General features: G+C 40.2%; 2 protein-coding genes across 2 annotated transcripts in view; one reads left to right on the top strand and one right to left on the bottom strand.

Moving 5' to 3' along the window:
* Positions 1-838: 838 nt before the first annotated feature.
* Positions 839-5127, bottom strand: LOC307239234 (galectin-related protein B; the record flags this gene model as incomplete). The annotated part of the gene is made up of 4 exons (XM_080012567.1): positions 839-982; positions 2928-3108; positions 4588-4673; positions 5101-5127. The coding sequence occupies 4 exons, from the start codon at positions 5125-5127 to the stop codon at positions 839-841; spliced, it is 438 nt and encodes a 145-aa protein (XP_079868693.1).
* An 801-nt stretch (positions 5128-5928) lies between these two features.
* The window catches only part of zfyve26 (zinc finger, FYVE domain containing 26), a 44435-nt gene continuing 35964 nt past the window's right edge, over positions 5929-14399 (top strand). Inside the window, exons 1-10 of the mRNA XM_080012708.1 lie at positions 5929-6155; positions 7541-7810; positions 8078-8153; positions 8441-8527; positions 9058-9210; positions 9613-9958; positions 11894-12018; positions 12232-12396; positions 13284-13372; positions 13553-13698. Of these exons, the coding sequence (XP_079868834.1) occupies positions 7617-7810; positions 8078-8153; positions 8441-8527; positions 9058-9210; positions 9613-9958; positions 11894-12018; positions 12232-12396; positions 13284-13372; positions 13553-13698 (1381 nt within the window). The 5' untranslated portion in view covers positions 5929-6155; positions 7541-7616. The remainder of the gene's footprint in view (positions 6156-7540; positions 7811-8077; positions 8154-8440; positions 8528-9057; positions 9211-9612; positions 9959-11893; positions 12019-12231; positions 12397-13283; positions 13373-13552; positions 13699-14399) is intronic.

Raw genomic sequence — 14399 nt, 5'->3', positions numbered from 1 at the left:
TTCAGACCACAAAGGGGAAGGCTGTGAAAAACTAAACAAGACAAAAAAATATTTATTGCAGTGAAGTCAAGTCCATATCAAACATTCTCACAAAAAGTGCTATGGTCCGAGGGAAATTACACAAACGAGTGGTAGGTAGAAGTTTTCCAAGACGGAAGTGTCAAAAAAAGGGACAACAAAAAACATCATCATCTAAAATCTGAGGCCGATGGATAATATAACATACTTTGTTTGATCAGCATGCACTCATTTAATTCACATAAACACAAATGAGGGTACCTGGGCACAGAGTTATAATATTCCGTTGTAATGTCAAATTTTAGGATCATTGTTTTTAATGCAAATGAAAAACGTGCTTGAGCACGAGTGCTACTCCGCTTCAGAGAAACGAAAGATCACACATTCTTTTGCGCAGCCACCAATTTGCAGTAATGAAGGTTCATCCCTGCCTACCTCCTCCCAGTATCTCGCGCTATGCAGCATTTTTAACTGACTTTAACACATTATATTTATACAAACTTTGCTTCACCGGGATTAAAATGTAAAGCCTACGCTATGATTAATTGAAATGAATTTCATTCAGTTTGAATCACATTCCTTGGTGGATTTCAGACAGCAACATGAGCGTTATACATTCAGTCCATAGCTTCAAGTCCCCATCAAGGTAATCTAGTGAAGGCACTTGTCACTTGACACGCGATTACGAGGCAGCTATAATTCTTTGAACAAACATCCCCGCCGATCTTTTGGATTTATTACTCTACCCTGAACCCCAAATCTTTAACGTCCCACCCCCAAAAATCCCTACTCGACGTGGTGCAGAGGCGGCTGCCGGGCGCTAGGCCACCTTGGTGAGCTGCAGATCCCCGGACACTCTCAGCGCCGTCAGGGAGGCCAGCGGCGTGAAGCGGTGGCCGAAGCCACACAGCGGCTGGCCGTCCACCAGGATGCGGAACTGCTGGTGCTCGCAAACTATTTCCATCTGTAGTTGTGGAATGGGAGGAGGCATGATGAGGGGCGAGAGGGATTAATAACCGAGGAGGCAGCAAATGCCTATGTATCCTGTGAAGTTCAGCACACACTTACACAAAACGCGTTAAGAATGAACAGCTTTTAATCAGTGATGCTTCAGAGGCACTGCAGGATGAACTCAACGCTAAAATAAAGAATGTGGTCGACAACCAATAGTAAGGAATACAGAGACTCTGACAATACACGGCAATAGAAATAACTAAAAACTACTTACTTATAACAAAATAATATAAATACGTATTATATAAATTGTATTCTTTAAAGTATTAGTTAGATATTAGTGATTATTATAAATGATATATACATTTAAACGCAAACATTTAAATACATTATTATTAATATTATTATTGGTATTATTATTATTATTGGTATTATTATTATTATTATTATTATTATAATTAGGGGTCCAGCCTGTTTTTATTGTTGAGATTTTTATTATGATTATTCACCTTGGCAACCACTGGTTGCCAGGACGTGGTTGAGGCCTCGTTAGAACCGAGAGGCCTCAGACATCTCGTGGTTCAAGTTTGATCAGTGTCGATCCACATTCGGAGGAGGAATTAGTTGACAAAGGATGAAATTTGACCTGAAGTAGCCGAACGTCCGTGCATCGCCGAGGTTCGAAAACTTCCCGTCGGGTGGTGAAACGAGATGAGTTTGTTGAGTCAGACGCTTTGTGACATCACCATCCAATTCCTTTATGTGTGCAGGTTGTGGCTCCGACAGCCCATTCGCTTTGTGCGAGCTGCAGGGTGTCGAGGGCACCCTTTTTGTAAATAAAGGCATTCTGGTCGTTGTGTCCCTCCCTTATTTTGCGCCAACGTACAAGCTGTAGGAGTCCACGATGCGTTTCACGGCCTCCAAATGCATCGGAGAACTCGGACCCGGGAAAATAGAAATAATCACAGAAAGTTGCCCATCGTTGCCCGACACAGCACCCAGTGGTCGCCTGTCCGTCACACGGTGAGTTATAACAATGAGAGGTTCTGCTTTACAGGCAAACATGGAAGGTCGTTGTAAAGGCAGGAGGGTTGTGCTGTGTAGACCGTGCAGTGGTTGCTCCTCCAGACGAGCAAACAGTAGACGACAGACCGGGGGGAGCCCATGCTGTGTTCAAAGTAAACTCTGAAAATTGTGCTGAGTTTCAGAGAACCTGGGAAACTGTAAAACGCACCCAACACCACTAAACTGGACCCCGCGTATTTCTGCCTGCAGCTATATTTATTATTATTATTATTATTATTATTATTATTATTATTATTATTATATTTATCAGTGCCTTTAAGCAACCCAAGGATACAAAAATAAATTCATTAATAAAACTTCAGTAATTGAATAGTGCTCCATACTAGGAACTGAAAGTAGCAGGACATAATAATGAAGAACCTGAATGTTGTCATTTATATCGGGTGCTTATCTTATTAATGTAACTGACTATATATTATTTTGTAATTCTACTTTTTTCAGTCTGTTATCCTACTTAAAGTATTCTAGCCCTATTCGTAATGTGATCTAACCTACTCTGCTGCTTCTCAAACATCTGGAAGCTACAGTACACACTCTGTCTCGGCCGTGTTTAAAAATGCCGACAACTTTCAACATTTCATCTGGAACAAAAGCCAAATAAAAATGTTACATTTCATCTGAATCTTGCAGTGTGGAAATACAACTCATGCATGCAACTTTTGCATTTTGACCCATCTGTTTAATATATAGTCTATTACATCTATTATTTTTGGAATGCTGCTGGTACCAGAGGCAAGGATTACAGGTGTAACACTTACAGAATCTTAATTATCACTTTTACTCGCACTTAGGTACAGTATTTGGCAAATAGTGGTACTTCTACTATAGAAGATGTTCAGTACTATTTCTATGTGATACACTGATCATACCTTGAAGGCTTCCCCGGGTGCGAAGGGGAAGAAGGACAGGGTGTTTTCTGACGGACCCCACTTTCCGGCCAGGCGGGCGTTGCGTTGGACGGCTTTGTCCGAAAAGCTGACCTTCAATTGGAGACCCACGTCGCCCTGGGTGTCCTCCTCCTGGGGTGTGCTGGACAGGACCACCTCGATGCTGTCCGACACACGAGGGAGGGTCAAACCTCTGATGTTTTCCGTCGCTTATTTGACCGGATAAACTACGTCTTACCACGCACGCACGCACACACACACACACATTAATATGACGCAGCTTACAATACAATACAATAGAACAGTGACATCTCCTGGATACTGTTGCATATGATAAATATTCAGACAGTCCTGGGACACAACCCTTGATTTACCGCTTGTTATTGTTTTGGGGATGATCGCCCAATAGGTTTTAGTTCCTGGGACTTGCTTCAAAAGGGAAAACATCCCTACAACTTTTAAATTACACCTGGAATTCATCTTAGGCATTCGTTGTCGTCATTCTTTGCTGCTGATGTTGTAAATAAAATGTACTAAGTTGTTGTAAACATACTTAACTATTGATAATTGGCTGATGACTAAATATGACAGTTTATGATACATTATATTATATTATATTATATTATATTATATTAAAAGCATCTCAAACATCCCAAACACAGATGGAAAAATGAAGTTGTTATGAATTTGTGGGTCATAAATATTCCTCCACTTCTAGGCGTCCGAACCAGTCTAACCGCCTCCTCAATGTTAGTTTACCTGCCGAGGTGGAGGTGGAGGTGGAGGGGTGGGGGGTTGGGGGTTTAGTCATTAGAGGTTAGGGGCTTCATTTTGGTCATTGGAGGTGCGGAGCGTGCTGCCTGTGCATCTTCAACCAAGTAACATATATAACTTCTCTTGCTCTGATGTGTCATTTTACTTGTATTCCGATGCTCATCGAGTCCAGTTGATTAAAATGGAGATAAAACAGAGTCCTCCCTCGATTAGACATACATACCCAGGGATCCAGTGGTGTCGCGGTCCATGCTTGACTAACACATAGGAATGTAATAAACACATTGTCATGCCTTTTGTAGCCTAAATGTATGTCTATAATGAGGTATATTTCTATACACTGTATGTTGAAAAATGTAATGATCATAACATATCTCTCAAATTCACCCGACTCCAGGCATAATTACGATAAATGAATAGATTTTAATTATTAAAGCAAAAAGAATTTGTCAAAAATAATTATCTTTCACACGGCCTCATTTGGGGGCGAGACTGGAGACAGATTGCAAATTGTTCTCCTTAATGTCAATTATAGGGTTTATTTATTGTTCGGCCCTAAATGGTAGCACATAAATAGGGGGATGATGTTATCTACTACAGAATTCCATTGCGACGTTAGGGATTTCATGGGATCTGACGCTTTCCCACGCTTATTCACTGACTCCACTAGAGTTAAGCAATGGACCGGGCATTATAAAGTATGACATGCATTATTTTACCAAACTAGTTATGCAGCAGCAGCAGGTGCAGGTTCTGGCCTAAGTTCTCTTGTTGTCGGTGTTTTGCACGGAGCACCGCGTCTTTACCGGTTCTCCTGATTTACATGTCATGAAATGCTCCTTAGAAATAAAAAAGGGGACCCTCTCACCTCTTGGCTCTTTTGTTCACTATGCCCATAATGACCAGCTTCATGGAAGGCCGCAGCCCTCCCTTTATCTCCCCGGTGTACTCCCCCTGTGGAACAATGGAAACAAAGCTGTGTGTTCCTCCTCTAAACTGCACGCAGGGATTCCACAGACACCACAGCATCAACAACAACAAAAAAAAGGGGGCAGCACTGCGGCTTTATTCTAAGGAGCTCATCTAATCTAATGGACTAATGGACGGAGCAGACGCAGCCTGACATTGATGCTGCTCCAATGGGAACAACGGATCATCTATCCTGCCTCACCAGCTCTCAAATCAATCGATCAACGTGTGTTTAACACGACATTAATACCATGACATGGGATACCTCCCGTAGCCACCGGTCAGTTATTTCAAAAAAATTAGATTCCTCTTCCTCGACAAGCAAGGAAAAATGAAGAAATAAAAATTAAAGGAATAAAAAAATAATTCTGTCGGGTTAAAATGAACCAACCGAACAAAATGTGGCACCTACATTGTCTTTCTGGTCCTTTTCTTCCATTCCACCCGGGGTGTGATTCTGTGTGCCTGATGCCAAACTGAGCTGGTGAATGGTGCTGGCAAACCCCGCCCGCCGTCGTCATGGAGACAGGCTCCAGGCTCTGAGAGCGAGGGAGGGAGGGAGGGAGGGAGGGAGGGAAGAGGGATGGATAGAAATAGAAAGTGGCAAACCCCAAAATAACCATGAATTAAATAATATTGATATTAATATGGATGGAATAACATCTATACATCTATATACATATATATACTAATCTATCTATATTTATATATGAATCGATATATTCAACTTTATATAAATCTATATATTTATATATTTTTTTCTCTCTCTCTATGAAAAATAAAATTAAAATAAAAAAATAAAAATAAAAATAAAAATAAAAATAAATAAATAAATAAATATATATTAAAAAAACAAAAACAAAAACAAAAAACACCTTTGAACCACTCCTGCTGCATTCAAGTCACACGGGAAATGTTCCAGTGGCGACCACAACTTCCAACTCTTCCAACTCTTCCAAAAAGTGGGAACTCGAAGTTTTAAACTCATTAATCTCACTTGACGTCACCGCCACGGCAATATCATATATTTAAAAGTAAAATACACCATTTAAAAAAAAATGTAATTCTTGAATGGTTACCGACAAGCCTCGGTGTTGCTGTGAAACCGGTGGAAGAGCGAGCACTCCCGCGGGAAAGTCACGGAACAATTAAAGCCGTAATTCCCATTGGCCTTGAACGCATCGTGGATTCAGCTGATCGGGTCACATGACCCTGCCCCAGCAGCCGCCCTAGCGTTAGCGTTAGCATTAGCATTAGCCTTGGCGTGACAGGTCTGTGGAGCTGAGCGGGGAGAGGAGTCCGAGGACGGGGCCCCCCAAAGAAATTTGTAAATAACTGGCGAATAATTCATTTTTGTCAACGTTTAGAGTGTACAAAAGTGGTGGTTTTAGCTCGCTACCACTGGTAGTCCACACCGAGCTAGCTGTCAGTGGTAGGGGCTGGTACCTGGAGCCAGGGACACAACAAGTAAGAGTTTATTATTAGGTTGTTGTTGAATAATACTACAAATAATAATAATTATTATTATATTAATAATAATGAAAATAATAACAATAACAATAATGATAATCATCATATTTACAGGATGGTTAATTGCAGGATAGTAGTTTTAATAGGTGTCGTAGCTGTGTGCACCAGCAGCATGGTAAGATTAACACACTGCTTAAAGGTGCAGATGTTCATCCCTCAGCCCATTTGAATGCATAACAATAAATTATAAAATGATAACATAATAAAAGTTGATTGACCTTAACTTGTTTTAAGAGAGAGGCTGGAACCTGTTGTGTTTTATTCTTGTTTTTACTCTTCTGTACCTTTTCTGTTCTATTGCATGTTGCACCTAGCAGACATAGTGTCCCTGCCCTGGATGCTGTGTATTCTGTCCTTATGACCTTTTACTTAAACAGCAGCCATCAGGTTTTTATGAATTTTTTATGAATCTACAAGTTTGGGCTCACGGAGGAGATGGTTTGAAAAACAAAACAAAAAAACAACGATCTGGCAGAAAGGGCAAAAACAACAGCAAGTATGTAGGTGTTTTAACTAAAAGTACAACTACCCTGCCACAAATAACTCTCCTAAAAGTACTTTCTCTAAATTGTACTCAAAGTATAAAAAGTAGAATGTATGTATTATATACATGTAAATCCTTTTTATATAAATTTTAAAATTTACAAAAAAATAGTACAGCTGGTGTGTTTGTCATTTCCAAGGAAATGGACAATTTTTAAAGATCAATACCCTGACGAAAATGATTTATTTACTTATTTTAAGATTAGTGTGATGTGTGTTAGGAATCTATAGATATTTTCTTTTAAATGTAAAGTAGAAAGTCTCCGAAATGGAAAATACTGTCCTTGTACTTTGGTAACTTCCACCATTAAAGAGCTTGTACAATGTTGTAATGAATTGTGATGGGAAGAAATGAAACTGGAAAGAAAAAATTAATGATGGGAGCAGTTTTGGGAAGTAAAATTTGATATTTAAAAGTATCTGTATATTTAACTGCTGTTAACTATGTTGCAATACCATATTACTATAACTGTGTTAACCTGTATAATGTACATATGTTTAGTTTCAAAGACTTTCATTCCACTGCATTTACTAACACAGTTGCGTTACTGTAATTATAAAAAAATTGTCTGGATTTTTATTTCCATTTTTTTTTATCAAAAGGTAACTAAATATATATAAAATATTTTGGTAAATTGTAATCACGATCTGCACGACAAAAAGGTCCAGTAGTACTCCAGTAATATTATAGGCTCTGTTATATCAGGGACCTGGATATGAGAAGTGCTTTTAATACTTATATTTCAAATCAAGTACTTGTGTATCCTTCTGTGACCCAGACGGTGGGCGCTTCATGGAGGAAGCGGCGCTTATCCTGTCCTGACCGCTGTCCAGAGGAGTCACCGCGTGGTCACCATGACGCACCCGTTCGGCCGCGAGGCAGAGAGCTCCCTCCACGACTTGTTCAGCTTCTTCAGACGCTGCCTGCAGCACGCAGAGTGGGAGCTGGCCAGCGCCTGCGTGCCCCAGCTGGTCAACTCAGCCGGGGGGCTGTCAGAGAAACTGAAGGAAATACTTAAAGGCATCATCTCCAATCCATACACATTAAAGTATGTTGAATAATAGCCAATGCATGACAAAACATTACTTCAAACAAGTGCTTTCTCGCATTGAATTTAGTAAAAAGAAATGCCACGACTCTTTCACTCGGCTGGATGTTTACTATTAGTTTAATATATTTAATATAAACTGTAATTAACTGCATCAGCCTCTTTGTGCAAGGGGGAATGGTCATTGCCTTGTGGAATCCAATATAGTTGTAACGGCTGTTCTTAATGTCCTTAATCACTTGTGTGTGATTGTTAATTTATTGATAGATGGCAGTCTGTGGGCACGCCGCACAAACTGGCTTGGTTTTGGCTTCAAGTGCTGGAGAAATGGACAGAGGAGAAGGTACGTGCTATGACGTGTTTATTTTGTGGAATTAATGGCGTTACATGGCACTCTAGCATCAATAGTTTTCCATTGACATCTCCTGTCTCCATCCCTCTCCTTTTTACGACATTTTCTCAGATGCTCCTTGCCTCTGGAGTGAGGCTTAACCTCCTGATTTGAAAAATGGCTCTATTTTTCATGTCTTGCTCATAACGCAGTCACTGCATAGTTTAGTGTGATTACGTCATAAGCATTATGGAGATGGAGGTGTGGGTCTTAACGTTGCCTCTCGTGTTTTACCGCAGGTTTCCCCAGAGGTGCGGAGGGAGCTGGAGTTCCTGTTGCTGCTGGAGGAGCTGGGCGAGGAGGGCATACCAGAGACTGTTCTCAAGGTTTTATAAAAAAAACATTTTATTTATAATTTTTCACATCAATTTAGAGAATTATCACAGATAAAAAAGCCCTTAATAGGTTTTTTATCGAGGTGGACTTGTATTTGATCTGGCTTTTTTTGCTTCCCTTTGTTCCACTTGTGATTTTACTTAAATCTTTCCTTAAACATTGAACCCCTCGATCTCTTCCTTCAATGTAATATTTTTTCTCTTTTTCTCTTCAATTCTAAGGGCAGGGACCCTCTGAACCAAAACCAGACCAAACCCTCTGAAAACCAGCTTAGTCAGCCTAAAGATTTGAATCTGTTCTTTCATCTTTGTTCCCTGTTGAAATAATTCAGTAAATTGTATGAAATAGAAAAACGTTTACTTACTGTACGGCTGAGCTGAAAAGCCATCACGAAAGTCTCCCTCCCCAGCAGTTGCACATAATAAACACAGCGAATAAAGTACTATTAAAAAAAATTATACTCAAGAAATAGGATTATGAGGTTACCCTACAAGCAATATTTGAAATGTGTTTTCTCCAGGAGCTGCAACAGACCTTTTTGAGGAGCCAGTCCTCGCCATCAGGCGCTGAGGTACCAACGTCTATGGGTGCTGCTGTTGTGGAGTCGTGCCTCCGGACGCTGCTGGAGAAAAAGAAGCCTAAACTGGCCCAGGCTCTGGCACAGTTCTTACAGGTAGTTTAGCATTACAATACAATGCAATCATTTGTGATGCTATTTTTTTTTTGTTGTAAAGATAAAGATTTGCCTTTTTGAAATTGCAATAAAAGTAAAGACGAAATGTTGATCCTTGAGGAAAAACCTAATGGTCCTACAGCAGTAATAAGACTTTATTAATTTGGTCAGAGATTATGTCAAAAAAGAGATTAAAAAAAAAAAAGAATGGCAATAAAATATGTGTACACTATAAAAGGTATAAAGTGTATAATTCATTACAACAAATATTTATTGAATTCCGTCATCAGAAGATCCTCCAAACAATCATTCAAAATAAAATAAAATAAATTCATTCATCATCACGATATCAAAATGGCCCTCATGGATTTTACCGCTCCAAATATCCTCCAGGGCCCCTCCACGGGCAGCAGCGCAGGGAACCCCGCCCTCCAGTGCACGTTCATCCAGTACCTGGTGGAGAAAATCGGCGAGTTGGAGAGGAACCCAGAGGAGACGGAGGAGCGGGTGGAGGAGATCTACACAGTGCTGTCCGTAATGCCGTGGGGCTCTGAGCGCGGCGAGGCCCGGGGCCAGTTTGAGGCCTTGTGCGAGGCGCTGTGGGGGGCCCAAGGCGGACCCCTTAAGGAGGAGCGGGTCCTGAGCTCCCTGCTGCGGCCCCGGTCCGACACGCTGGTGTCACAGTACTGTTCCATGGCCCTACGGCTCCAGAGAGAGCATCTGCTCAGGAACAGCCCCAGCACTCAAGGTACGGGGTTCGATGGTCATTAAAATGTCCGAATAAGAATTAAGAAGAAGAAAAAGAAGAAGCACTTGATTTAAGTCTTTACATATGCCAAGAACTGATCAATGATTCCATGTCTAAAACGGCCGGCAGAGTAAACCTAATCTTGGTCAATGTGTCAGAACTGCAGTGATTGAAGAGCTCAGTGTCCCATCAACCAGTTCCTTTTCCGTGCTACTCCTTGGCTCTACTGCTTAGAGGAGATGTATTTTTTTAAACCTAAACCTTGTTTTTTGATCGTTGGGGGTCAACTGAGTGATTGGCAGCAGAATATTTGAAGTTGAAACAATTCTCTTAATACTGGACCAGTTGAAATGACTGTGATGCCAATCACCTGGGTTCACTCCCAATGATATAAAAAGAACAAGTTTAATTAGGTAAAGAAATACCAGAGTTTTCCTTTAAGCCAGCAAGCTGTTTTTTTAAGAATAGAACAGTGACGGGGGGGCAAAACTGAAAAGAGTTTTATTCTCATGGTCTCGACTGAATTCGAGCATCACAACATTGTATGGCCTTCCATACTAAAGTGTGACACCTGAATAATTAATGTCTTCAGTCTTAGTGAGCCAACAATAAAACAAAATCTTTGTACATCAGGGAGATTAATTGATACACCTGTACATGTTGTTTTCCTTTTGTTGAAATAGATTCTTTTTTTAAGCTAGGCAGCTATTTAAAGCGGCCTTGTATCTGTCCCTTGCTCCGTCTCTCTGGAACCTTTTTTATATCTTTTCTAGATCATCTGATGTGAAAACTCATTTATATACGATAGCTTGACTTTTTTTTAAATAGAAGAAAAGTTTTTACTTTGTTTGTTCGTCTGTCCATTTCCCACTGTGTTTGTATCTTCCTGAAAGCACCTGGTGCTGATGTCTTTATCTGTTTATCTCCACTGGTATTACATACTTCTACACCGGTCAGCTACAACATTAAACCCAGTGACAGGTGAAGTGAATAATATGGATCATTTGGTTCCAGTGTCACCTGTCAAGTGGTGGGATATAATATTATTATATATATACTGTTATATATATATATATATATATACTGTTGTATATTATTATTATATATACTGTTGTATATTATTATTATATATACACCGTTATATATTATTATTATATATATACTGTTATAAATTATTATTATTATTATTATTATTATTATGGGTCAGAGCATCTCCACAAGCACAGGTCTTGTTCCCGCTATGCAGTGGTTACTAACGACCAAAAGAGGTCCAAGGAAGGACGACCGGTGAACCGTCGACAGGGTCATGGGGCCCAAGGCTCATTGATTTACGTGGGGAGCGAAGTCTAGACGGTTTGGTTTGATCCCAGATAAGAACTACTGTAGCACAAAGTGGTGAAAAAGTGGATGCTGGTTAGAATCGAAACGCCCATTCATGCTCGTCCATTTTCAATGTTTCTTCTGTTTTATTAACTCCATAGGGCTGTGTGGGTATTTTTCTTTTGCCCACCTGAGTGCTCAGCGCTGGGCCTTGACATAATTCTGAATATGTCTCTTTACCAACTTGAGGCTGTAACCATGGTAACGGGCGGTATAACTAACATTTAGACATTTAGACATTTAGTCATTTAGCAGACGCTTTTATCCAAAGCGACTTACAATTGTTCAAACGCCGATGGACGCAGCCATCAGGAGCAATTAGGGGCTAAGTGTCTTGCTCAAGGACACTACAGCATGCTAGCAGGAGGAGCCTGGGATCGAACCAGCAACCTTTAGATGACTAGACCACCAGCTTTACCGCCTGAGCTACCATCCCAACTAACCGTGACTGGAATGTGACCAACATACTCATTCAGCATATATTTCTGCACCCCGTGAAATTTCTGACCAGTTTCTTGTTTTTTTTATTTTTATTTTTTATTGTTCCCATCTTAGTGGACCTGCCTGAAGCAGAGCGGCTGGTTCTCAGCTTGTGTTGCCACGACGATCGTCCGTCTGTTTGGAAGACCATTTATTTTGAGTGCCTTAGCAGTGGAAAGCACTTCCTGGAACAAGTCTTGGTAAATGCACTTTTATCTAAGCGTAGTATAGAATATCAAATGATATGGGTTGAATAAAGGGTGTTTCATTTCTTGACCGGGCTGTGATCAAAACTCAGTGACACAAAAATAATATGATATTAGAAAATGCAGAAGTAGCGACTGTAACTAAATATGAACTCCCATCCAGCCAAACTTTCACCCCCGTAAGCCGCACGGATGCCTCTCTTCTAGGTGACCGGTCTGGACTTGATCAAGCGGGAGGAGTTCTCGTGGCTGAAGGAGCTGCTGAAGCTGGAGTTCCAGCCGCTGTGTCGCCTCCTGCTGCTGCTCGGCTGGACGCACTGCCGCAGCCTGAGTGCTGCCCAAACCCTACTGCAGATCCTCCACCACCAGCAGGTCAGAGGGCAACCTGGAACCTATCTACCCAGGCTGCCATTCTTTATTTATTTATTTATTTTTGCGAATGTTCATCCATGTCGACGGTTTGCCGGTTTGCTCAACAAGCCACGCTGCTTTATCGAATGCACCGTGGCTGCTTTTAGAGGAGCACATGCATAAAGCAAATACAATGAGTGGTGGTTTGTTATACAGTGCCAGTGCAATAAAATAATCAAATATGGGACTTTTTTTAACCAAATAATCTTACGAATTATTACTTTTAAGAAGTTAGGGTTATCTAATAAAACTACAGTCCATGTTTATTTGTATATACACTTCTCACAAAAAGTTAGGAATATTTGGCTTTTGGGTGACATTTATGGAAAATGTAAAAAGTTCACGCTACAGTGATATTATATGATGAAAGTTTAGAGAAGGTCAAATTAAGTTCACCTGTAAAGGTAATACTGCATTTTAGGTTCATCCTGAAATTTCACCTGAAAGCCGAATATCCCCAAGTTTTTGTGAGTAGCATATATATTTCTTTCCATTAACTGCTTGTCTTTTTCATTTGAGATTGTACAGGTGTGTAATATGAGTGAAAGAAAAGCTGGTGAGATGACATCTCCCCTCATAATAACTATAATAATAATAACCTTTATTTATATAGCACCTTCCATACATCACAGGCAGCTCAAAGTGCTTGACATGAAAAGACGGCCATCAATTAGCAACAATAAACGCAAAGAAAACATGCAAAGCAAAGAAGCAAAATGCATTTAATACAAAGTAGATTAAAATAATAAATAAAAATAAGTAATAAAATAATTAAAGCAATCAAATAAATCAAAAACATTTTGTCACTGTTTGTTTCTTTCCTCATCAGCTCCTCTCTTTCTTCACAGGCTTCAGCCAACGACTCTGTCCTGCAGGACTTTGCCAACCTCCTCTCCTCTCAGCTTGGCATTCTGGAGTGGTGCAAAAACAACAATCCGTAAGCAGCGCTCTTATCCTTTTTTCTGTTTTCTCAAATTTGACTGTGGTTTGCTTGGGAAATCGGGTAGAAGGATAAACAGATAGAGGCAGATGTTCGGCAAATATTTCAGTGTCCCGTTAAGTAAAAAAAAATCCATGTTCTCATCTGTTTGTTTGTTTTTTGTTTTTTTTACTGTAGAGGGATTTCCATGGACGCCCTGGTGTCTCAGCTTCACTCCCTGGACAGCCACTCCGCCCTGTACCTCCTGCACTCGCTGACCCCGCTGCCTCAGTTTGAGGAGCGCAGAGTGCTGGACCTACTGCAACAACTGCCAAACCACACCCGTGCAGGTGGGCTTGTCTCTCACTCACTGCGTGGTTGTTTGACGCCAAACCATTTTTCCTACCTATTTTACCACCTGTAGATCCTAGGTGATCATTACAGGAGTTTCCCATGCCTGAAATCGTATCTTATCTCAGTTTAGGATGACATTCGGGATTTCTTTCCTAACTGTATTCATCAGAAATCTACGATTTACAGACGTGGCTAACTTACAGTATGAAAACTTACTTAACAATGTCTTCAGTTATGAATCCTATTTTCGGACAAGCGTAACCAAAATAACTGCCAAAAATTCAGTTGGGTCTTCATGAAGAAAGGGAACATATAAATGCAATGATGGAAAGGTTAATGAAACCTCAGGATGATGTTCGGACCTTCCCTGATAATGACATGCATCAGTTAACTAGCAGTTAACCAGCTAGCTTTCTTAAGCTTTCTCTCATTCGTACTGTACTGCAGGTGTTGCTGTGGATAGAGGCTTAAATAAAGTACTTTGGACTTAAGATTGGAAACAGTCATCAGTTTAGGATTTGCTATTACAAAAGCAAATCCTAAACTCATGGCTGTGTCCAATCTTATCTAATATATATATATATATATATATATATATATATATATATATATATATATATATATATATATATATATATATATATATATATATATTCCTCTCTTTTTCTTTTAGCTATGATAGGACAAATAC

Source organism: Zeus faber (genome assembly GCF_960531495.2).
Source record: "Zeus faber genome assembly, chromosome: 13".
In the NCBI taxonomy this organism is placed as follows: Eukaryota; Metazoa; Chordata; class Actinopteri; order Zeiformes; family Zeidae; genus Zeus; species Zeus faber.
Note: the sequence above shows the minus strand (reverse complement) of the source record. Positions and strands in the feature narration are given on the sequence as shown.